Source organism: Astyanax mexicanus, chromosome 10 (assembly GCF_023375975.1).
Source record: "Astyanax mexicanus isolate ESR-SI-001 chromosome 10, AstMex3_surface, whole genome shotgun sequence".
Lineage (NCBI taxonomy): Eukaryota > Metazoa > Chordata > Actinopteri > Characiformes > Acestrorhamphidae > Astyanax > Astyanax mexicanus.
In genome coordinates this window covers 10,309,167-10,336,427 of record NC_064417.1, presented here as the reverse complement: position 1 = coordinate 10,336,427, position 27,261 = coordinate 10,309,167, and the positions used below count along the sequence as shown (strand labels likewise).

Below are 27,261 nucleotides of genomic sequence, written 5' to 3'. Positions count from 1 at the left end.
TAGAGGTTTATGGATCAGACATCTGTCTCTGCTGTCATTCTTTCACACACTGTTCTGCAATCATGTCCGATTACAATCAGCCAGCCACATAAATAATACAGACTGGGACAGGCAATACAGCTGAAGCAGAGTGTCCCAGCCAGCTGTCACAATAATCACACAATCCACACCCAAACACAGCTCAGAATCACAATAATCACACAATCCACACCAAACACAGCTTGGCATCACAATAATCACACAATCCACACCCAAACACAGCTCAGAATCACAATAATCACACAATCCACACCAAACACAGCTCAGCATCACAATAATCACATAACCTGCCCCAAAACACAGCTCAGAATCACAATAATCACACAATCCACACCAAACACAGCTCGGCATCACAATAATCACACAATCCACACCCAAACACAGCTCAGCATCACAATAATCACACAATCCACACCCAAACACAGCTCAGCATCACAATAATCACACAATCCACACCCAAACACAGCTCGGCATCACAATAATCACACAATCCACACCCAAACACAGCTCGGCATCACAATAATCACACAATCCACAACCAAACACAGCTCGGCATCACAATCATCACACAATCCACACCCAAACACAGCTCGGCATCACAATCATCACACAATCCACACCCAAACACAGCTCGGCATCACAATCATCACACAATCCACACCCAAACACAGCTCTGCATTACAATACTCACACAATCCACACCCAAACACAGCTCGGCATCACAATAATCACACAAACCACAACCAAACACAGCTCGGCATCACAATAATCACACAAACCACAACCAAACACAGCTCGGCATCACCATAATCACACAATGCACACCCAAACACAGCTCGGCATCACAATAATCACACAATCCACACCCAAACACAGCTCGGCATCACAATAATCACACAATCCACACCCAAACACAGCTCGGCATCACAATAATCACACAATCCACACCCAAACACAGCTCGGCATCACAATAATCACACAATCCACACCCAAACACAGCTCGGCATCACAATAATCACACAATCCACACCCAAACACAGCTCGGCATCACAATAATCACACAATCCACACCCAAACACAGCTCGGCATCACAATAATCACACAATCCACACCCAAACACAGCTCAGCATCACAATAATCACACAATCCACACCCAAACACAGCTCAGCATCACAATAATCACACAATCCACACCCAAACACAGCTCAGCATCACAATAATCACACAATCCACACCCAAACACAGCTCAGCATCACAATAATCACACAATCCACAACCAAACACAGCTCAGCATCACAACAATCACACAATCTAAACCAAAACACAGCTCAGCATCAAAATAATCACACAATCCACAACCAAACACAGTTCAGCATCACAACAGACACACAATCTAAACCAAAACACAGTTTAGCATAACAATAATCACACAATCCACACCAAAACACAGCTCAGCATCAAAATAATCACACAATCCACACCCAAACACAGCTCGGCATCACAATAATCGCACAATCCACACCCAAACACAGCTCAGCATCACAATAATCGCACAATCCACACCCAAACACAGCTCAGCATCACAATAATCACACAATCCACACCCAAACACAGCTCAGCATCACAATAATCACACAATCCACACCCAAACACAGCTCAGAATCACAATAATCACACAATCCACACCCAAACACAGCTCAGAATCACAATAATCACACAATCCACACCCAAACACAGCTCAGCATCACAATAATCACACAATCCACACCCAAACACAGCTCAGCATCACAATAATCACACAATCCACACCCAAACACAGCTCAGCATCACAATAATCACACAATCCACACCCAAACACAGCTCAGCATCACAATAATCACACAATCCACACCCAAACACAGCTCAGAATCACAATAATCACACAATCCACACCCAAACACAGCTCAGAATCACAATAATCACACAATCCACACCCAAACACAGCTCAGCATCACAATAATCACACAATCCACACCCAAACACAGCTCAGCATCACAATAATCACACAATCCACACCCAAACACAGCTCAGCATCACAATAATCACACAATCCACAACCAAACACAGCTCAGCATCACAACAATCACACAATCTAAACCAAAACACAGCTCAGCATCAAAATAATCACACAATCCACAACCAAACACAGTTCAGCATCACAACAGACACACAATCTAAACCAAAACACAGTTTAGCATAACGATAATCACACAATCCACACCAAAACACAGCTCAGCATCAAAATAATCACACAATCCACAACCAAACACAGTTCAGCATCACAATAGACACACAATCTAAACCAAAACACAGTTTAGCATAACGATAATCACACAATCCACACCAAAATGCAGCTAAATAAAAAAAGTAGCAATGCAGCTGTTGTGGCTGCAGCGAAATTTACCCAAATTCTGTGTGCTGATTTAGGAAATGTACAGACTCTATCTTACCGGACAGGTCACTGCTCTCTATGCGTTTGAGGTCGGCGTCCACCCAGAACAGCTTGCCCAGTTTATTGTCGAGTGCGAGTGCCACGGGTCGAATCAAACCGGTCGTGAAGAGAGACTCCCTCTCTGATCCGTCCAGAGACGCCCCCTCGATCTTGGCTGAGCGGTCCTGCAGGGTGGTGAAGTACATGTACCTGCAAACAGAAACACAGCCGGCAGTAAGCATTTAGTAACTAGTAAATAAACACACGGTTCTGGGGTGATGCTCTGCTTTACAAGAGCTCTTTTATTTCCATCAAGTTTGGTTTGTTTACTTTATGTCCAAATGTTTGTGGACACCCCTTCTAATCAATGCATTCAATACTGCAAATAGAAAAGGACTTTCGAGCACACATTAAACTATAGCACTATTAGCGCCTAATGTCAGGTGTGGGCTAGAGGTCATAGCACTGCTGTGGAGCAATGGTACTGGGTCCTTGCAATGAGGATGCTCTATTAAGTACTTTTGTAATGAGTTGTGGAGTTCGGCATGTCCTAATATGTTTATTCATATATCATAGTGTACTATGACTTTTCACAAAACTGCTCTTAACCATAAACATCATATAGCAGTAATCTGAAAGTTTATGTATATGATCATTTTTAGTCAGCAGTCAGTTTATATTAGTAAAGCAGGGCCTATGCTGGCTGCTTTAAAGCTGCTGTCTGGGAAAACTACGCTTTAACTCTCACTTGTCCTTTTCTCTTCCTCTGTCACTTCTGAAACATGTCAACCATGTCAGTGTTCTCTCATTAGTTGGGGAAAAGATGGCACCGCTACTGGACTGTGTTTACTTTTTATTGATTAATATGCTATAAACTCTCTTCTTATCGTCACTCGTCTGCAGTCATTCACAGAAATCCCTGTCAAATGTCCATCACTAGCCTGGGTGCACTCTATCAGAACAAACTGGACTACACACTCATCTCATCACTATAAATGTCTCACCCTTTCTCTCCGTTGACCACAATGGCACGGGGTTTGTCCAGGTCGTCTCTCAGCACCTCCCCCACAGTCTGCCCATCCATTCGCTGGATGTTGATCGTGTTCGTGGTCTCGCAGGTCCAGTACACTGTGCGGCTGAAGGGGTCCAGGCTGAGGTCGTATGGTTGTTTGGTTTGCTGAGTGGGGCCGGGGGACACAACAGTCGCAGCCTGGCAACAGACAGACACAGGTACAATGTATTTTAAATTATTGATCATTTTTTTATTCTAATATTTAGTATTTCTACATTAAAACGGAACAAGTAATCCCAAAGCATTCAGATACTTTTTCTTATTGTGTATTTTATATTTGGCATTTGTTTTCTGTATTGTACTAACAGTTAATTTATATGCAGTGATTAATTACATATACAGTACATGTATAATATTTGTATTGCATATTACCATTTACATTATTTTTTATGCATTTAACAAATGACAAGTGATAAAGACAAGCGATAAAGACAAGCATGTTTTAATTAAGTATCCTAAATAATCATTACACTCTAATCTGATGGATTGGTGTGAAGACGTATGTGCTTCTCAGGAGTACCAGCCATAGTGTTAGAGGTCAGAGTTAAACACAGTGTTTTACCTGAGAGCCATCATCTCTCGCCCGGCGGATATTCTGCCTTCCATCCACCCAGTAAATGAGACGCTCCAGCGGGTCGAAACTAATGGCCCGCAGGTTCTTCAGAACATGGATCGGCAAAATCATGTCTGGACTCTGTTCACCCAGAACCATCCGACTGATCGAGCTCCGCTGACTGAACAACAGAAAACTGGAGGGAGCTAGAGAGAGGGAGAGGGAGAGAGAGAGAAAGAGAGAGAGGTAGGCAGTTAACTACATGCTATTGGGTGGGATTAGCTGTACTGCTTCTATACATGCAGATTAAAAAACAACCTTTGTAATATAGATTTCTGGACAAACTATCACTTTAATCTAACCCAAATGTAAATTATTGGCTCTTAAAGCGTTGGGAGCCCCAGCTTTCTAATGGGCCTCCAGTGCAGCCAGTTCACCCGGACCATAAACAGCCATGACTCACTGTAACGTCAGAAAGCCTCTGAACACATGTGGAAGATTTTTTGTGGTTAAAGAATTTAGAGCTGATGTGTTTCTGTTGAACTTCTAATGAAGCCAATCAGCTTCAATCCACCTCTTCTTCCATCAGCGTCCAGCTCTTACCTCTGCTGTCTTTATAACCATCTGGGACTGGAGTTTTCTCTACAAGTGATTCAATCTGAGCATTTAGGCATCTTTAATATACTATCCCTCCAAATGTTTTTGGACACCACTTTTATTGAATTCACTTGATGATGGTTGAGCTACAGTCTCTAATTAGAGAAACACCAGCATTAAACTTGAGTAGAGTTTAATACCATCATATAGTAACACAATTTTCAGACTGTTACTTACAGCTGCAGTTTCGTCCGTTTGGGTCGAGCGTGTAGTGTGAAGCACAGCGGCACTGTGCCCCAGAAGGTGATGCTAGGCACAGATGGGCGCACTGTCCGTTATTGTGTGAACACTCGTTGGAGCCGTCCTGCCGAGAAGAGTGGAACACTAGGATATCCATGACGTACTCCACCTGCCCCTGCACGACCGTCCGGTTCAGACCACTGCGTTTATCCGCACGCTCAATACTGCGCAGCGTCCAGTCCGTCCAGTAGATATAATCCCGATACTGCGTCAGGCCAAACGGGTGAGGAAGGTCATCCGCAACTATCTCCCTCTGCAGGCCTGGAGGGAACACAATAAAAACATTGCATTTTAGAATGAACAGAGGAAAATAACACTCCAATACCTCCTCCAACTTTCTACAAACCTGTGCATACATTTACTTACCATCTAGTCTCGTCTCTCAATCTAACCTTGTTTCTCCATCTTTGCATCTACCCATCCACCCATTTTTACATTAATTCATAACACAAATCATACACATCTACCCTATCCTGTCATGCTGTGTGTTTGAAAACTGTTTTCATTTAAATATATATAGAGAAAACTGAATCTGACAGTCTGGTTTATTATGAAAAGATATGACAACGCAAAGGATCTTTGTGCTTCAACCAAAAGTCAAAACAGTCTTCAGATGGTCAGCTTCTCACCCTGCATGTTGGTTGACTCAATCATGCAGGTGTCCAGGTCCGTCCAGTAGAGGCGCTGATCAGCATAGTCGATAGTCAGGCCATTAGCTCGGCCCACTTTATCCACCAAAGTGACAATGTTGGTGCCATCCATGTGAGCACGGGCGATCCGTGGCCGACCACCCCATTCTGCCCAGTACATATACCTGCAGAATGAAAAAAATACACGAGTCATTTAAACACACTCAAGCCTTTTCTTCCCATGATGAACCCCATGCTCACATATATGATCCACACATCCTGACAGACGTTACAGACACGCTACAGGAGGGTTAGAGGAAGCTTTAAAGGTCTCTGTAATGTTCTTTTGATCTATACACTAAAAAAAAAAAAAAAAAAAAAAAAAAAAAAAAATCACATTCACATTTAATGAAGGAGCCCCAAAACACAATCCCACAGGTCACTGCAACATCCTTCAGCTTCCACAGTACATGGCAAACGTTACAGCGGTGTGTTAGTGTTTAAAAAATCCAGCAGCACTACACTGTATTCACTCACGGTCCACACTGCATTAGACACTCCTATCTAGCTGCTCCACTTTGTAGATGAATTAAAGTCTGAGACAGAAGCTCAGAATCTGTGGCTAAATATAAAATGTATGCTGAGATACAGCACACAGCATTACAATCTGTAATTATACATACTTTAATTACTTTAAACTCTAAATTTACCACACAGGTAAAAAGATTTTACAAAATGAAAATCCTGAATTTAAAGGCAGTATCTGATGCTAAAGCTAAAATGCTAAAGTTGCATCACGTCAGAAGCCACAGGAATGCCTGCAGGACACAAGTTCACTCTCAGAGCCACACAACAAAACCACAACATGTTCACACATGCATCCCTTACTCCACAGTCACACTCACACACTCATACGTGTGCCCTGGAGGAATATCACAATGCAAAACCGCTGCCAGTGAGAGTCTAGAGGTTTTCCTTCCCGAAATTAAAACTAACAGTCATTACTGTGATTATGTAATCACTATCCTACCGCTATCAAAGACTACAGATCCAGAATTACCACATGATTAATGTCACTCTTAAAACACAATAGGAGCAACAGGGCTGTAATACTGCTGAAAAAAGCAGGGTAGTGCAGTTTTGTCTATACTTAAGCTATATTACAAAGTACAAAGTAAAGGCTTTCTATATTTACTACAATCAAAGACACATTATAATACATTAAAATACAGCTAAGATCATCCCAACGAAACTACAGTAAATGTAACTACTGTACATTAAAAGCTACCCAATACTTCCAAAGGTGCACCCGTTGCTGACACAGATGTGCACTTTTGCCCCCATATTTGCCTCATTAGGTAAGACTGTTATTCTATTATTTCCATATGGTGAAATATTTCAGATGCAACAACAAAAAATGTAGGTCCAACACCTTACTGATACTAATAGTTTAAAAGGTAATAAATATACTTTAGATTAAATGAATAAAAAAGCAACAGTGCGTGCATCAGTTTTGCTGTTCTCTTACCCGTTAGCTGGGTCTAAAGCGAGTGAGCGTGGGTTTTCCAAGTCTTTGCACACCAAAACCTGCCGGTACTGTCCGTCCAGCCGTGCCACCTCGATTCGATTCGTGCCAGTGTCAGCCCAGTATATGTTTCTGCCCATCCAGTCCACAGCCATGCCCTCAGGATAGTCCAGCCCGAACTCAATGACAGTCTCCACTCCACTACCATTCATAAACGCCATGCTGATCGTCTGTGCCAAAAGAATAGTTGCGTCACAAGACAGCAGACAGTTCAACAGAGAGGATTTATTTTAGGACTGGGCAGTGTATAAAATTTTAAGATGCTTAGAGTTGTTCAAAACATAATTTGCACATATTAAATTAAATTAAAATAACACACTTACTGGATAAAAAAAATCTCTATATATAAAAAAAATTGTTTCATCCTGCTGGTGAAATTTTATGTCACTAAGGATATGAACGAATAGTCCAGACGTGAAATATATCTGTGTGTTTAAACTGCATGTCTGAGTTAATATGTTTAATCTAGTTTTCAAAAATGTGCAGAGTACAGTTAAGATAGGTAAAAATTGATTGTGGTTAGCTTGCGTTTATAAATGTGTGCTTATATGCATACAGATATATCTACTTCCAAATACATAAAATTAACTAAAAAGGAATGTAAATAACCAAAGATAACCTGATGAAACCAAAGAAAAAATTAACTAGTTCTTATGGCATGAATATTGTTTTATGGCATTTTACATCCTTAGTTCATTTGTTTGGTTCTGAATCACATCTAATTCGTAAACTTCAAGGATTTTGCACTCTATTTGGTTTGTTTTCCAACAGCAAAAAAACAACCAGGTTAGCATTTGTTCATAGCTGTACTAATTATCTGGTCAATATACCAGGTTAAACTCCTCCTGTAGAATGCCTTTAAGCTCAAAGCTGCAGAAAATACCTGACAGCTGAATTGAACAGAGGTTAGATAACTGTTTAGATAGCTGTTTTGGTCTGCATTGAAGTGTAATTACTGTATTCAGAGCTGCCAAAACAATTCAATTATGAAAACGAGCAGTATAAATCCAACAATAGCCACATAAAAACAATATAAAAAAACACAGAAAATAGACACTGGAGAAACTTTCTCTTACCTTGGTGCTGACGTCCGTCCAGAAGATCCTGTTCTCAGCCATATCGAAGTCCAGTGCAGACGCTTCCCTGACGCCAGTTAAAGGGATGGCCACGTTGTTGCTGTTGGTGCCCAGGGAGATTCTGCGGATCTCAGCGCGGTTTGTAAAGAGCAGAAAGGCCTCAGGAACGACGCAGGTGTGCAGATCACTCAGCAACTCCAGACCCATCGGACACGCACATGACACACCCCGCGGCCCGAAAAAACACAGGTGACTGCAGCCTCCATTAGAGTCTGCACAGCCGTTAGTGCCTGAACACAGCAAATACATCATTCATGAGGTATACTAAGTATTTCATAGCATTATTATATTACGTCACTGGCACTAAGTTAATGACACTTACAAATAATGATGTACATTAGCAACAGAGACCTAGCAGTTCAAGGCAAAAGCATTTTGTGACAGGGTCTAAAGGAGGGGTGATGAGGAAATGAGGTAAGAAGTAGTTAGTTTGTTAGAGGTGTTAGAAGAGTAAGTACTCTTTGAAGAGCTCTGTCTTCAGGAGTTCCTTTGCGAGGTTGCAAGTGACGCTCTTGCTCTGGTAGTAGAAGGTAGTTTGTTCCACCATTGGGGAACCAGGTAGGAGAACAGTCTGGATTGCTTTGTGTTAATGTTGCAACGGCCAGGAGGAAACATAAGCCTTTAGGAGTGAGTGCAAGTAGGTGGAAGCCTGCTCTGTCATCACCTTGAAGGTAATCGTAAGGGCTTTGAATTTAATGCGTGTAGCCCTATGAGTCGTGGGGTGACATGCTCGTTTTGGCTGATTGAAGACACGGTGCGCTGCTGCACTCTAAACCATCTGTAGTGGTTTTAATATCATTTATAGGAGCTACAGAATGATCCAAATAGATACAGAACAATTTATACTTGGTGTCTAACCATTAAGTTGATACAGGATAATTCATAGTGGTTACCAAATAAAAGGCAATAGTCCAAAGTAGATACATAATAATTCATACTGGATATCAAATAATATATACAATAGTTTAAAGTAGACACAGAATAATTCATACTGGATATCAAATAAAAGGCAATAGTCCAAAGTAGATACATAATTCATACTGGATATCAAATAATATATACAATAGTTTAAAGTAGATACAGAATAATTCATACTAGATATCAAATAATATGCAATAGTTGAAAGTAGATACAGAATAAATCATATTGGACACCACTAAATAGGCAATTATCCAATGTAGATACCGAACAATTCATAGTGTTACTGGACATTAAATGATGTATGCTGCATCACTCAGAGCAAAAAGAGTATAATCAGGCCAGTAAAGAGGAAACTAAGGAAACTAGGTTACTAAGCCCGGTTTATCTTTCTTACCAAATGTCTCGGTGACTTTCGTGGCCTTGAGGCCCATCAGATCAGGAAGCTGCTCAACAATGACCTCTCGCACAGCTTTACTGGTGTGGACCCTCTCGATGCTCCTGCGCTGCCAGTCACTCCAGTAGATATAATCCCCCAGCAGAGTGAAGCCAAAGATATGGGGCAGTTTATCCTCCAACAGAACCATCCGGTTAGACCCGTCCACGTTTATCACCTAAACACACACACAGAGATCACAACACCCATTAATGCGTTTCCTGTTCTGAAATATAAAATTAAAACGTGTTATTTCCCTAACAGTCTGTAACTGTTAAACTTTACATTTATTTATAATTACATTTTTTTTTCTTTTTTAATTTGAATTTTTTTGTACAATAATTTTAGCTTTTTTTTTTTTTTTTACAAATTTTTGACACATTGCAATTAATGTGCATTTACCTTTTATTTGTCTTTCACATTTTACATTTATTCTCATTAAAAAAAATAAAAAATAAAACTTTTCTACATGCTTTGTGCAATTACACATTCTCACCAAAAAGGTCTCTAATCCTTAAATCTTTAAAACTTAAAATTATCCAAAGATTTTAAATGTAAAAGCTACATTGAAAAAAATAATCTTAGACAATTTCTAACTTCTGAACATAAAGAAAGTTTGATTCATTAAATTATTATGTATTAATTATTTAAAATAATTTATTTCTACATACACATTTTTTATACTAAAACGTATTAACTAAAAGTAAAAACAATCATGTCAGAACAGCTAGGGGGAGGATGAAAGGAGATGAAAGCATTTTCTGTAAAAGATAAAAAGATAAATAAACACACCGGCTTCAGCCAGTCAGCTCTCGCTTGCCAAACAGCTGCACAACATATGGATAATTTGAAAGATCTACAAATGCTGGCATATTTCAGCTGCCATAATTGTTGTGTCGGAAGCCAAAGCAGCCCGAATTTCCAAAACGAGGGGAGAGGAACCACGCAAATATGTAATCACCAACAGAGAGGCTATTTTAGAACATCACTGAGTGCTTATAGGCTGAGTGTGACTGTAAACACACTCAATTAGAGCAGATACAAACTACAGGAGGGATTATATTTACTATACACTGTTCATCCTATTATTATACACTGCGAGAAGCATAAAACTGTGACACTGTCACTGTAAATACACTCCATTAGAGCAGATACAAACTACAGTAAAGTGAGGAAGCAAGAGAAGGGTGTGAGGAAGTTTAGTGTAGAGCTCTTTTCACAGTAGTGGTGAATAGATCCAAACCGGCTAAACCTCTAACAGCTCCTTCACAAAGGGGTATATAAATACACTAAGTGATGCCTGATACACTCTGATACCAGAGTTCTGAGAAGACTTTTGTTTTAATACGTTTTTAAATCCCTAACTTAATAAAGTGGTGGAGGGATACATGAAGGGTGAAAAAAACAACAACACTGGTGATGCCACAGTGAACAACAAAATACCAAAACCCCACTCTAAACATGTTCATCTCAAACTCTGAAGTCTGAGGGAACTTTTTAAACGTCAGTATATCAGAGGAATCAGAACAGGAGCTTTATAAGCAGGAACTAAAGCATGTTATCCTGAAGTCCAGCCAGCTGTGAGAAACGCTCTCCTGAACAAATGCGACCCTGCAGCAGGCCTGAGGCACCCAACATCACGTTTCACACCAGCGTCTAAAATATTCAGAAACGTGTAACTCAAACACCCATGAAGTCATGCCTGGATTGTATCCATGCCTCTTATTACCATAAACGGCTGAGTGAAAGTGGGTCAACCTACACCTGCGCGCACACGCACCCACCCATGCACACACACCCACACCAAAAACAAACTAGAGCTGCACGATGTGCGCATGTGCAACAGTCACACTGCTGGATGGAGAAAATTACACAAATTAAAGCAGCATTATGCAGGGATTGGCATTTACTGCTCTTGGGCTCCTTCTACAGTCAGGCAATAGAAGTTGCAATTTGAGATTTGATAGCTATAAGTTCCACACCGTAGTCGCAACAACTAGCCTGAGTCAGGCCTGAAGCAGCTTTATATTAACCACTTCATGCAACAAAACAGACATCTCATAGCAACCATGTGTAGAACAGCATAAACAGCATAAACACTGGGCTCAGATGCATCTGAATGGACCATCACACAGTGGAATGTGCATTGTGATCAGACAAATCTTGTTCATTTTCTGATTTGAACTGTAACAGTGTATTAAGATGAGGAAGTGTATGTCGCTCTAGATTATTTACACACACATCTACTATACAGGGAATCTGATCAATTTTTACTGGACTGAAATTCAATTAAGCTTACACTACAACACTGATTCTAAACTGTTAAACACAGTACTGCTCACGAGTGCACACATGTACATATTTTTTTATGTCAAATGCCATCTTCTCAACCTGACCGACCGTAATTCTCTGCTCCACAAATCTCTTCAGCTCCCAGTTCACTACATCAGAAGCTCTAAACTTTGGCTGGGGCCTTTGGTACACTGCCAGCCACAACTTGGAACACAACATCATTTTATCTGCTGTCTGTGACCGGACCCAAAACAGCACTGCTTTAATTTAAACATAGAGCCAGAGTGCACTACACTAGCCTTGAGTTAGCAACTGAACAAGTTCATCATCAGAAAGAGAAAATCATGAGTCATTAAAATAGTGCAGGGACACATGTTGGGCATCGTGCACCAAGAACAGTCCCTGAACAGAACATGTTCAAATTTGCCGCTTTTTAAAAAACACGTGTAGATTCCCTGGCAGGTTTGGAGAGTATGTAAAATGATCTTATATTTCTACCCTCATCATAAAGAAAGCTGAGAGGCTGGAAAATGGTTATATGACCATTTCTGGTTCATAAACCCACACAGACACTGTATGTGTAACTCAGAAGGAAAAATAAATCATAATAAAAATGTAATCAATATTGTAGTTTTGGTGCATTTTATCATTAGTGGCCGGGTTGCTTCCAGTGTTGTTGTTATTGCGACTATGCAAACAAAAAATATGATATTTGACAGTCTGGGTAAACCGTGTCATTCCTGCATTTCCTTGTCAAAATAAATACGCTGCAGGGCTGAGCCCCAAGAGCGCCGTCTACGAGACGAGAGACCAGAATTCAGACCTCACAGGATGCTGACATTTTATTTACTTACATATTTATTTACTGCGAAAGTAAACAGGATGTCCCCTGTGTGCGTATCCTGACGAATAACATCTCGGCCAGAGCTTTTATTGACATTTCGCAGCCAAAAAGAACAGTGAGGGGTTTGGGTGGTGTTGCTTAATCAGCACTCGCAATAAACCCTCAACTACAGGCCAGGATTCAGAGAACTGCTGACAGTTCAGTAAATCCTCTGTAGGAAATTGTTCCACATACAGAACCTTTTCTCTATCTGGGAAGATTTCTCAGGGTGGATTAAAGCAATAGTTGGAAAGCTAATAGGAAAGTAAGGCTACAATATATTTCCAAATGTTTGTGGACACTCTTGAAAGCACTCGGTTACTTATCAGGCACCCGTTGCTGATACAGTTTGTCTAGTGTCTGTGTCAGAAAAATTGCAAACAGAACAGGACTCTGAGGAGCAGATAAACATTATTAAACCTATTGCCACCAGCATTGAGCTGTCGAACACTGGAACAGTGATCCCTGTAATGATTGTGCTCCAGAAGCAGATGGATCTGGTGCAACTTCACTGCACAACAAGGTGCCTGGCAATAAAATTACTGATCACAAAATGGTAAAAACCAGCAGCACTTGTTGCCTGGAGAATTTCTGACTTATTAATAATACAAGAATAACCAGCGCGTTTCTGCGCTCAGGCCTTCATCAGGGTTAAAAGACAAAAGTTAATAGCATTCCTGCTTTTAAAATACACATGATTACAAAACAACCAACGAGAACACTCCAAATACTAAAGGTCACATGATCAGCCAATGAGAGGCTGGCAGCTCAATTCCACAGAGGAACCACTTCCACCCAAAACTTCTTAAAAGTCCTTCTGAAATTCATAAACACAGTTAATCATCCATTTTAGGGAAAAATACTTTTGCTCAAGAACACACATACAGAGATAAAAAGGTAAAAACAACCAAACTGACAATACAGGCACATTTTCCCAAATTACCTAAAGAAACTCTTTTATTGTAAAATCCTCATTCATACCTTCAGGAAATAGACTTTTAAGATAAAAAATCCAGAAGGCTTCCCTCTTTTTTGATTGTGCTCCAGCTCATCCCAAATCACCATCTCAGTTGAGTTTAGGTCAGGAGATTGTGGAGGACAAACACTTTTTTGTTTACTACGTAATTCCATATGTGTATCATTTTCATGTCTTTAATGTTAATCTACAATGTAGACAATAAAATAAAGAAAAAAATAAAGATTGAATGAAAAGATGTGTGCACTGGTACTTTAGTACCAGTAACTTTAGACTGGTACTGTACACCCAAGAGTTCTATCCACTGTTGTTAAACATCACTAGGCTGTATTCACTGAAAGCTTTCTCACAGAAAGTAAATAAAGCGGTTATGAATAAACTGCCTGATACCTGAGACACTGGGATCTAAAACCTGCCCCTAGAGAAAACAAATGTTTAAATTTGTCACTATTTTACCATCACCAACACTCCATATAAAACTATACACGCATAATGTTCAAGGAGGGGTTCAGACAGGAAATAAGACGGCTCTATTTGTGCTGTAGTCGTGCTGATGCCAGGTTCCATTCACCACCACACTGTAAAGAAACCAGTCAGAAAGTTTCTCCAAAATAAAGCATCATTTCACACCAAGCTCCCGCTGTGAACGTGTTCATCTCCACCTAGCAAGTTCCCAGTGTCTTCAGAGTTTGAGTCGCTGAGCCGTGTGTGAGCCCTCACGCTCCTGTTCAGCTCCAGATGGTGTGTGTTTTGAGGCACTCTGCAGCTTCACCACAACAGCACACACTGCCATGTTAATAACCACAAACAGAGCCAGAACAGGAGCAGCAGCAGCCAGATGCTAACAGAGACACATCCCTCAGGAAATGTGGAGGATTGTGGTGGCGAGAGAGTGAGAGACAGAGACAGGGAGAGAGGCTAGAATGCATTAACACAGGAGCACTGTCTGCTGTACTAGCATTACACTTTCTATATATATTTCACTCCCACAGTTAACACTGATATAATGAAGTCATGGTAAGTTCTGCAATATTGTATACATTCTCAAAAACATCAGACATGTCATAATGTTTAAAAAACATCATCTTTTAAAGATCTTGAAATAATGTTTAAATATTGCAGGATTCTGTATTAAAAATACACAGTCCAGCTCTATGTACAGACACTAAAATACAATATTGTATTGGTGCTGAAACACATTTACTGTATGTAAACTTAAGTATCATCATGCTGTCTATCAGGATTACCACAGATACAGATACTGTATACAGATCCCCAGTTCCAGCAGGCCCTGACTGAAACTAAGGGTCTATTCACACCTGTAGTTAGATTCTCTGGTCTGAATCAGTTGATGAGCTTGTTTACTTTGAGCGTTTTCTCCTTCGGTTTGGTTTGTTTTCACACAGACAAAAACCTGAACGCACGGAATGCACCCCAACAAATCACGCAAGCATGTTATCTCCCCAGACTGGTCAGAACTGTGAGGCACGAGAGCAAGAAAGTAAATGCAGCAAGAAGTTTCTGTGTTTCAGCCCAGTGTGTATAGTTGTGCAGTGTGAAGCTGCTTTAACATTTAACATGGAAACTTGCTGTTGCACTTTCAAACCCACTGATTTCAAAGGATTGTCCTGCAGTAAACAGAGCTGCGCAGCTGGGAGCCATGAACATTACACCTACACTGTTCAGTGTTAAAACAGATAAGTATGGAGCAGCAGAGACACTGCCTCTTTATCGTTATGGTAATTATCTTTGTAAAAAAGCAGGTTAAACTGCACCTAAAAAGTCGTTTAGCTTAAATAAAAGTAGTATATTTTTTATAGCTGGGTCGGATCAAGAGTGGATCATGTTATCACCACAAACAGAACTGCTCCAGAGTTGGTTTGGAACTGGACCACCTCCTCTTCTGTGTCTTGGCGGAGTGGTGCGATTACTGTTTTTTTTACTCCTGCTCCAACACACTGCACCAGAGTGCAAATGAACCAGAGTCCATCTCACTAAATAGTGCACTGCAACAAACCTTATCATAAATAAGAGTCAAGAGCACAGAGTTCCTTTTTTTTTTTAACTGCTATTTAATTTTTTCCATTGTTTTTTCCAAAGAGCAAACCACCCAGAGCTGTAGTGAAACACAGCGGCTGGAAAAGTGGTCCAACACTCTAAACACACACACAGGAAACACACGGCATGGCTTTTTAATGGACCACACTTCAGGCGCCTCTCTCTCTCTCTACCCCTCTCTCTCTCTGAGAACAAAACACTTACTGAGCACTCTTCTCTTACAAGCTGTCTTCCAGTAGAAGGATCAGAGTGAGGTTTACATTTTTATTAACATTAGGCCAATAGTATCAGAAATAATACACTGGCTATTGATGTACTGTTCACTAGTAAACCAGTTCTCTAAATTAAAAGGAAACTTCAGCCTTGCCTCTGTTTTATATCTTTGCTGAAGTTTCTACAATAACTTCATGAATATAAGAGAAGGATGATTAAAACTCTAATAGGAGAAGGGAATTAATAAAACCCATCTTGGCCAAAAATCCACCAATAGGAAAATGGCAAGTTTAAAAGTATAAATCATTGAGGAGCTTTAAAAAAGAAAGGCACCAGAAAGTAACTGCATCACCATTTAAGGTGGAATGGAAAAAAAAACGTTATTGATTTATTTTCTCTTTGTGTGGAGAACGACAGACTTGTTCATGTGGTTTCTGTCAGTGTATGACTTACTGTTATATAGAACATGGACTGAGGTACATAGCGTCTTAAAGCTGTACTTAATTCCATGTTTGTTTTAGGTAAAGGGAGAAATATGTCTGCCTTTTTGGCTGAACTATCACTTTAACTGGCAGACTGAGGCATGACTGAAAGCTGTTGGCGAGTGTGTGCAGTGTGTGTGTGCAGTGCTGGCCACTGGGGGTGGAAAATATTATGAAAGTCAGGTGTCTTTTACCGCTAGTAATTCAAGGCAAACCGTGTATCTTTGGGAATTTAGAAACATTAAAGCTAAGATTTAACTGGAATGGTAAAACGCAACAGCAACAAAACTGTTACCAGGCAATTAGGGTCGTTTGGCGAAGATCTCCAAGGGATAGATCTGGATCTGCGTCAGAAAAAGAAATAAGGCTTTTTGCCTTTTGGGAGTTGTTCACTTTTACAGGTCTGAATCACAGTGCAGCTGAGCACAGATATGCTCCTCCAGTCTCAGCTTCCCAGTTTCTCTCGCATAGAAAGAAGCGGCAAACATTTTAGAATGTTATTTGGTTCTAGTGTGTTGGATCACTTAACGGTGGCTAACATGGGGGCTTTGTGACTGGGATGTCAAAGTTCTTTTAAAGTCTTCACTCTCTGGAGACAAATATATAAAAATGGGGCTCCACCCATCATCATACAAAGAGAAACACCTAAATCCATCAATAAGAAAACTCATTGACTAAGACTGAAACGACTACATATTTACCTACAGATGCATGTCATAACTACAAGCCCACCAAAAGGGGAATGGCTGGGCTTAAATCCAGTGTACATGCATTCACCATTTTTATTGACATGGAAAAAAAAAATCTTCTCAGAACTCTAATACAATAATACAGTGTCTTAAAACCTCTCTGGTAGTGTATTCATAACTATTTAATGTATTATTTTCTGTAGAGGAAACTGTAAAGATTTAGAAATTTGATTCCATTTACCGCCACTGTCGACAATTCTAACTCAAGAACTTTATCCAGAACTCCAAACCCGCTCTGAATGACTTTACTAATTATTCAGAGAATGTAGAAATGACACGTCTTCACAGATGGTAGCAGAGATGTTGGAAGTGTGCACGGTCCCGATGCTTTTTGATTACCCATGGATCTTTGCAGAAGTATAAAGCAGTCTTCAAAGAGGAGGCCCTGAAGCCCGTCTCCAGCTCCGCTCTACCGCAGCCCGGCCTGTCTCGGAGAGGCCGCTAACGCAGAAACAAAAGCGTGGTCATTAGCATGGCCAGTGTTTTAGAGAAAGGCCGGTTGTGAGAGAAATCCTGTGCAAATCAGGTTTCACGCCTCGCGCCGGCCTGAAAGCCGAGAGGGGCTCAAGCGGCGCTGCAGCAGGACGTCACAAAAAAACCCCTCACTGATCCCTTTCACGCCCTGCTACGGCCAGCATCCATCAGTGGACGAGCTGTCGGCCTTTCGGCCCCGAGCTTTTGATCCCCTGCAATAAACTCACAGTGCAGTCGCTTCTTCAGTTGAAGATTCACGGCAGTCCAGCAGCTCCATCACAGGGCGCCCAGAGGACCTGAACCAAAAGCTTCAACGAGAAAAACACTCAGGAGGAGCAGCACTGTTAATCAGATCAAAGAGCCGTTCTGATTAAAGACACATCTAAACCAGATTCATCTATTAATTTATTATTTTACACCATTGATAACCACATAAATATAGGGACGAACAATATTTCAGAACCACATCAGTACCAGACAGGTGTTCACATGTGTGTACTGAGAGCAGGGTGTAAGAGATCTTCATTTGAAACCTCTAATATTAAATGATCTATTTATCTGATCTGATCCAGGTGCATTTAGTCCCAATGTGTCTCCATCTCCATCCACAGATACACATATTAACAATATCAATCGGAGTTCTTATACCATTGATCCATTTCATTTTCATAGGTATAAAACTACTGGGAGCACAAACATCTTTTAGATATTTTGTATCATTCCTCCCACAGCTGCATTCTTCATTATCCAGTTTGACATAAATAACTAAAAGCAGTAATTTTTGCCTAGAGCATACTGACTGTTTCCTTTTTAGTCTGTTAATATTATCTATTACTGAAATTAGATACTTTTTAGAGGGAAAAAAAAAGAGAGTTCATGATTCAGTATAAAACTGACTTGAAAGGAGGATAATAGAGCATGCAGAGAAACAGATACAGGACTCCAGTCTGTAATTATAGTACTACAAATTAAATTGATTAAATTGTTTCTCATATTGATGAACATTTTGTAAACGGTTCTATACAGAGTCTTATGTAGCAACATAAATAAGGTGAAACAGCAATCTTAGTGCCATACAGAACCTTTTGTGATTCTCTGTACTCTTACATCACATAAAAAACATTTAGAAGTATAAACAAAGCAGCTTAAATGCAGTCAAAACTATGGAAACACAGAAGTTGACATTTTTCACTGTAGAACAGTTTCACACTGCACACACTGAACTGTTTTGTTAGCTTCTGAAACGGCTCTTCACTGCTGCGGGGTGGGAATAATGTTTGTTAAAGGCACAGAGAGGACTGCAGAGAGTGCTCTGCTATAGACAGGGCTGTGAAAAAAACAAAAAAAAAAACAATCAGAACTAGGTGGCAGTGGTGGCTCAGTAGATAAAGCACCAGCTTATTGATGATTGGGTTGAGGGTTTGATACCCAGGTTTGAGAAGCTGCCACTGTTGGGCACTTAAGTAAGACCCTTAACCCTTACTGCTCCCCAGATGCTGCATCAATGTCTGTCCACTGCACACATGTGATCACAATATCCCTTTGCTTTCTGGTGTGTATTCACTGACAATACTGAATATACATGAACATATATAGGTATTTCGAAAGTGTTTAAGTATCCAGAAGTGCAGTAAAGTGTCAGTAATGCAGATAAAATAAGCCTATGGTTTAGCATATGAGATTCAGTCTGCAGCTGTTCTGTCTTCTCTTCCAGCCACATTGGGAAGAGTTGAAGAGTCTTGTGGCTCCTGGAAAAAAGGATCTCCTCAGTCTGTCTATAGAGCAGCTCTGCAACATTAACCTGCCACTGAACTTGCTACTTTTGTCCCTAATCGTAGGGTGCAGTAGGTGTCCATCATCCATAATGGAAAGCAGTTTGTGCAGTGTCCTCCTCTCAGTCACCTTAACCACAAAGTCCAGAACCACACCAACAAATGACCCCCGCATGCCTGACCAGCTCGTCCAGTTACATCTCATCTCCCTCTGTAATGGTTCCTCGCCACCAAGTACGGTCAACACAGTGGTCTTATCTTGACTCGTTCTAGATCAGGCATAAAATACCACATAGCCAAAGTACAACATATCTGGATCTGACCCAAACTCCATCCACTAGATCATATTGGAACAGTTTTGTAATCTATTATATTAATTATTTGCATCTATTTTATTTTGTTGTAAGTTATATGTACCGAGAGAAGGTAAATATAACTTATAACAAATCAATGAGATTAACATTAACGACAGCGCTGTGGAGTGCAGATCTTTAGGAATACTGTCTAATGTGTGGTTAGTTTATTAGAACGTAGACAAGTTCTCGACTTAATACAGGCTTTATGTAAACAGTAAACACACAGTAAACTAAGCTAAAGTTACTTTGGTTGCAAACAATATGCTTGCTTTTTTCATCTAAGAGTACATTTGATCAGTGAGACAACATCTCTGCTGTTCAGAAGCAAAGATGCACAAAATAATGCAAATGTTTTTGCCTTTTTTATTGATTAATGCCCCATAGTTTTGATACTTGAAATCCTTGTTTAAAATAATTTAACTTAAGTAACTTAAATTATTCTTCTTCCTTTATTTCTATTTGTGTTTGCAGTTTGGAAATGTAAGTTGTGAATTCAAAAATATACTTTATCTAAAAAAAGAAACCAATTGGTCATTCATTATTAAGTAAAATGTCTTGTTTTCTCTTGTGTATTTTTAATTACTCTTTAAGCAAACATATGTTTTATCCGATTACTCTGATAATCGAATCGATTATTTACAAACATATTGCCTTACTACATTGGTTTACAAACCAAGAAGTCATAATTAACCTTTTACACAATTTTATACAGTAAGTCAAAAGTTTGGACACGTTCTCCTTCAATGGTTTTATATTTTTTCTATTTTATTTCCTACATTGAAAATATATACTGAAGTCATCCTGAAGGAAGACATAAGAAACCATGTAGCAACAAAATGTTAAACAAACCAAAATACACTGAATCATTTGGGTGTCTCTTATCTGGGATGCTGTTACTTGCGGTTTCTGAGGTTAAGTCTGATTAACTTATCCTGTGCAACAGGGGTAACTCTTGGTCTTCCTTTCCTGTCCTGATGAGAGCTAATTTCATCATAATGTTTTTGAAGGACTTTGTGATACTCATCTTCATTTCATGATGTAATTTTTTTTACTTAGTTGAGTGTTTCTTGTCAAAATATGGATAAGAACATTACTCAAATAGAGCTATTCTCTGTATACCAACTCTACCATTTCACAACTTTACAACTGATGCTCACAAATAGTTAAGAGGCAAGTCATTTGAATAATTAACTCTTGAGTTCTGCACAGCTGTTTACTGAAAGTCATTCCAGGTGACTCTAAAAAATCCAGCCAAGATGTACAAATCTGTTTTGTTAACAAGAGGTGCTATTTTGAGGAATCTAAAATATAAAACATATTCTGGTTTGTTTATCCATTTTTAATTTACTAAATAATTTCATGTTTTTCGTTATTGTTCGAATAACTTTAGTATTAAACAATACAATACAATACAGTTTTTTTATAATGAAAAAACACATAATTTAAGATGTCTCCAAACTTTTGACTGGTACTGTACATTAGAATTAAACTGTTACTGCGGCCTTTTTGAGATATGTAAATAAGGCCTATTCTGACTGGCAGCGTTGCATTACTTCAAAAATCACTTTCTGCTAAAATAGTCTGCTACCGCCTATTCATACTGAAGTTATAAGCAGTGTTTCAGTGTGGACTACTTTTTATGCTGATAAGTCAGGAGGTGCATGTGTAGATAAATGTGTGTGACATCACAAGATCACTAAACTTAAAAATAAGTTAAATAAGCTCATTTTCCATACATGGGTCGGTTTGACATGACAGTGTTCACACTACATCAAAGCCTCGCTTAACGTGACCAAAATCACCACAGTATGAGCCCTTCAAAGGTTAATAAAGAGGGGACCCCTGTTGGACAAGAATAAAAAAACACAGCTTTTCTCTGCTGTTTTTGACATCGGCCTGCACACAATGCATTATGGGAACCTGATGGGTGCACGCACACTCACCCTCACAAACCCACACACACCAACGACTCCAAAGCGTTGTGTGAAAGCACAATCTGCATAATTGTTCCACAAAGGGGTGCTTTTCTACGCCGGGCCGGACGGCACATCAGTCAAATGAGTTATCTTAAGCATCTCTGGACTGAAAGGAGGCTGAAAAGGGGGAGGGGGGTCGCTGCGGCAACTTCAGAGAGTTTTTTAGGGAGGCGGGGAACAGGGGGAAGGGGAAGGGGCACCCGAAATGAAGCAAAAACACACAGAGGCAGGCAGAAGGGCATAAAGGAGCACAATTCACACAGTGTTTAAGGAGAAACTGAGGCGCGCAGGCCAGCAGCCCTGCACTCCCTTCAGCCGCACAACGTTCCAAGATGAAAGAGCACCGCTTCTGGCCCAGATTCAGAACATGAAGCTTTCAGCAGCACACACTCCACAGCGGCCCTCACTCCAGAGGAATTCCAGGTGGTTTAACCACAAACATACGTTCCCCATTTGAGTGTGTGTGTGTGTTAGTCACACACAGGCATGCAGATTTACAGTTTAAAAATCACAAAAATGCAGCTTCATATAAAAGCCTGACCATACAGCAGAAAGGTTCAACAAAAACGCTGCAGATATCAATGACACAGAAAGGCGGTGGCTCCATGAGCATCAGTGAGTCTTGGGTGTCTAAGATCCTGTCACTGTTTATCGGTTTTCTCTGCTTGAAGCTTTTTTGATCAGCACTGACGCCTACAAACAAGGAACACCCCCAAAAGACCTGCATGAAATTTACATTTTGTTCCTGCTGTAGCAAATCAACTTGCTGTTCACTTACTGCCTAATATAACCAGCCCTAAGAGATACCATTAGTACCAGTGGTTTTAATGTTATGGCTGATCATGGAGTGGGTTAGTTCCTCTCACTCGGTTTCAGAAATTAACAATAGAACACAATTCCACTCCACACTGAGAAGAGAGAAAAAAAATCTTTTCAGGCAGGAGGCCTTTCACCAGCTGAGAGTGAGCGAGTGAGCAAAAGACAGAGAGAGAGAGAGAGAGAGAGAGAGAGAGAGAAAGAAAGAGAGAGAGAGGTTCCTCTATTTATAACCATTCAGGCAGCACACAGCCACATTCCACATGCCAGAAGGCACTTTTCAGAACTCCTCATTCAAGACTTAATGTTGTTTTCAACTCCCAAAAAAAGCCCCCACCAAACCACCCACCTTCCCCCAGCATCTCACCATCCCCCCACAGCTGCAAATGAGAGAAAAAAGGGTGAAAAAGGTAAACAGTGACGTGTTGATGTGGCCCTGACCCCCAAACCAAAAAAAATCTGGGACTAATACATATACTGATTTTGCCCCATCAACAAAAGCAAATACAATTTATAGTAAATTTATATATATAACTGTCAGAGTTTCCTCCTGTCTGCAATTAAATAACATTTAATGCAAAGGTGAGAACTACTGCATTGTTTATTTGCATTTTCCACACTGCCAAAAACATTAATGATATGAAAACATAAATTTGCTTCAGAAGCAGAAACATAGTAAATTATGATCTTTTATTTCTGCTTGTGGGTTGAATCCCAGTTCAGTCCAGTTGTAAACACTAAACAAGGAAAGAAGGGAGGAGGGGTCTATAACTGCTGTGCTGTAGTGTGTAACTCACATTAGCACTTCAATCACTTTATCCTTTTCAGAGCCTGAATAGGTCAGAGAGAGAGGGGGGGTGCGCAACACCCTAGCAACCACTAGGAGTACCAGAAAAACCATCTGGCAAAACCATATCAACTACCTGGGATACTAAAGCAACACCATAACTACCAATCAACACAACATCAACCTCAGAATCAGAGAACCACAAGAACTGCTTCATGGATTTCCTTCTTGTGCAACCACATGCAAGATATTTGTGATGTCACACTGGTGTTGTGGGGACAGTGAGATGAGCTTGTGTTCATAACTATTTCATTTCATGTTTAATAATCATAGACTGTCACAAGCAATTAGAAAAGTCACAAGCAATTAAATGAAGGTAATGCAAGAATAAAGATACTGTAGTGTTTATTGTCTCTCTATAAAACCATAACACTAACACACACACTCAACACACACACTCCAACACACACACTCCAACACACACACTCCAACACACACACTCCAACACACACACTCCAACACACACACTCCAACACACACACTCCAACACACACACTCCAACACACACACTCCAACACACACTCCAACACACACTCCAACACACACTCCAACACACACTCCAACACACACTCCAACACACACTCCAACACACACACACACACACTCCAACACACACACACACACACTCCAACACACACTCCAACACACACTCCAACACACACTCCAACACACACTCCAACACACACTCCAACACACACTCCAACACACACTCCAACACACACTCCAACACACACTCCAACACACACTCCAACACACACACACACACACTTGACTGGAGTCTGTCCGGGTGCAGTTCATTCTGAGGTAAAGCTAAACACAGTCCAGCCTTTGCAGCACTCACTTGGAAAACACATTCATCACATTACACAGTCAGACCTGACCCGCCATACCCAGACGTGACTGACTGAGGAAATGTGGCCGCAGTCCAGTCCGGTCCAGTCCAGGTATTACATAAGCACTGTCTCAAAGCTCAGTTTACTTCCACTGTACAGAAGAGCTGTAATGTGTATATAAACACTCACTAATCAGCCATTACATTAAAACCAGTGTCAGGTGAAGTGAGTAACACTGATGACCTGGTTTCCGTAGCACCTGTGAAGGTGGGGATATTTTAGCCTGGATATGTTAGCCTGAGATCATTTGACTGGATCAGAACTATATCTTTAAAACATCAACAGGATATGCTTGCTGGAATGCAGTGGTCACTACTAGGGCTGTTTGATTAATTGTGTCGTATTTTTCCCACTATAAGGCGCACTTAAATTCCTTTAATTTTCCCCAAAAATCATCAGTGCACCTTATAAACTGGTGCGCCTTGTGTATGATTTTTACTAGTCAGGTGGTAAGTAGTAGTAAAGCCACTCTGCTGAAGTACAGCATATTACAGGAGTTTCAGTTTAGTTCTCCAGCACAGAGACCTGAGACTGGAGCAGTATTAGCATTAGCCGCTAAACACGCTAAGCGCTAGTTCTTTTGCCGTTCAGAGGTGAGTATTATCGGCTTGTAGCCTGCTGCTAACAACGGATAGCACTTCTGGAGCAGCATTAGCATCAGCTGTAACCACGCTAAAGCTAGCTCTTCTGCCGTTCAGAAGTGAGTATTATTGGCATGTAGCCTACTGGTAAACCCAGCCAGCACTGGAGCAGCATTGACATTACACACTAACTGTGCTAACTCTTTAACTGTTTAGAGGTAAGTACCTGCTAAATTAGAAAAAAAAAAAAAACATAGCGACACCCCTACTCCGTACTAGTGTTGCATTATGTGCCTTGTAATCCGGTGCGCCTTGTATATGAAAACAGACCTCAAAATAGACGTTCATTGATAGTGCTCCTTATAATCCAGTGCGCCTTACAGTGCGATAAATCACTGTATTTTTATTGTTATCGTGATGAGTTTTTACAATAAACACAAAAACAGAAACACAGAAACAGCTGCAATACTCTTATTAATACCAACAAAATCATTACCCACGTACAGCAAGTGAGTGAGCTTCTCAAACTGCAGACTGTGATCATGTGACATAACGAGGCAGGAGGTAGAGTGAGGTAGGGGGCAACAGTAAACACAAACACACCAAACTACTTCATAATCTGGGATTAAAAAGTGCAGCAAAGCACCATCAAGGAGCTTAATATATTTTGTGATAATAAGACTCTAATAAAGAGCTTATCACAAACACACACACACACACTATATAAATTATATATGTGATAAATTTTATATACAGTGAGTCCAAGAAGTATTTGATCCCTTGCTGATTTTCTTTGTTTGCCCACTAATAAAGACACTATCCTTCTGCACTTTTGATGGTAGATATATTCTAACATGGAGAGACAGAATATCAAGACAAAAATCCAGAATATAATTTTAAAGAATATATTTTAATTAATTTGTATTTCAATGAGGAAAATAAGTATTTGATCCCTCTTGCCAAACACACTCAATACTTAGTGGCAAAGCCTTTGTTTGCAAGCACAGCGGTGAGACGTTTGTTGTAGTTAACCACAAGTTTAGCACACACACCAGGGGGAATTTTGGCCCACTCTTCTTTGCAGATCCTCTCTAAATCATGAAGGTTGGTGGGCTGTCGCTTGGCAACTCTGACCTTCAGCTCCCTCCATAGATTTTCGATCGGATTGAGGTCTGGCGACTGGCTGGGCCACTCCATGACCTTAATGGGATTTTTCTTGAGCCAATCCTTTGTTGCCTTTGCTGTATGTTTAGGGTCGTTATCATGTTGGAAGACCCAACCACGGCCCATTTTCAGATCCCTGGCAGAAGGGAGGAGGTTGTCCCTCAGGATTGTGCGGTACATGGCTCCATCCATCTTCTGTGATGCGGTGAAGTAGCCCTGTACCCTTGGCAGAGAAACACCCCCAAAACATTATGCTTCCACCTCCATGCTTGACGGTGGGCACAGTGTTCTTGGGGTCAGCATTTTTCTTCCTCCACACATGGCGGGTGGAGTTGAGGCCAAAAAGTTACATTTTGGTCTCGTCTGACCACAAAACCTTCTCCCAATAACTTGGTTCATCTTTCAATTGATCATTGGCATACTTGAGGCGCGCCTCCACATGTGCTCTCTTCAGCAGGGGTACCTTTCGGGCACTGCAGGATGTGAATCCATTGTTGCGCAAAGTGTTGCCAATTGTTTCCTTGCAAACTGTGGTCCCAGCTGCCTTCAGGTCATTTGCTAACTCCTGCCGAGTGGTTGCAGGACGATTTCTGACCGTTCTCAGCATCATTGCCACCCCACGAGGCGAAATCTTCTTTGGAGCACCGGGCCGAGGTCTGTTGATTGTCATGTTATACTCTTTAAACTTTCTGATAATTGCACCAATAGTTGTTACTTTCACATCCAACACCTTACTAATCTTTTTGTAGCCCATTCCAGCTTTGTGAAGGTCAACAATTCTGACTCTGAGGTCCTGTGACAGCTCTTTGGTTTTACCCATGTTGGAGACTTGAAATCTGTGTGATCTGTCTGATTCTGTGGACAGGTGTTTTTCACACAAGTGATTAGTGAGAACAGGTGGCTTCAGGTCAGGTAACAAGTTGATTGGGAGTGTCTAACTGGTCTGTAAAAGCCAGAACTGCTAATGAATACTAAGGGATCAAATACTTATTTC

At 40.6% G+C, this 27,261-nt stretch overlaps 1 protein-coding gene across 1 annotated transcript in view; it reads right to left on the bottom strand.

The window, feature by feature from the left end:
• lrp5 (low density lipoprotein receptor-related protein 5) overlaps nt 1–27,261 on the bottom strand; it is a 77,509-nt gene that overhangs the window by 9,253 nt on the left and 40,995 nt on the right. The window contains exons 9-16 of the mRNA XM_049483918.1: nt 9,697–9,913; nt 8,322–8,611; nt 7,189–7,415; nt 5,661–5,845; nt 4,969–5,292; nt 4,144–4,340; nt 3,514–3,719; nt 2,529–2,719 (exon numbers count right to left, since the gene is read on the bottom strand). Of these exons, the coding sequence (XP_049339875.1) occupies nt 2,529–2,719; nt 3,514–3,719; nt 4,144–4,340; nt 4,969–5,292; nt 5,661–5,845; nt 7,189–7,415; nt 8,322–8,611; nt 9,697–9,913 (1,837 nt within the window). The remainder of the gene's footprint in view (nt 1–2,528; nt 2,720–3,513; nt 3,720–4,143; nt 4,341–4,968; nt 5,293–5,660; nt 5,846–7,188; nt 7,416–8,321; nt 8,612–9,696; nt 9,914–27,261) is intronic.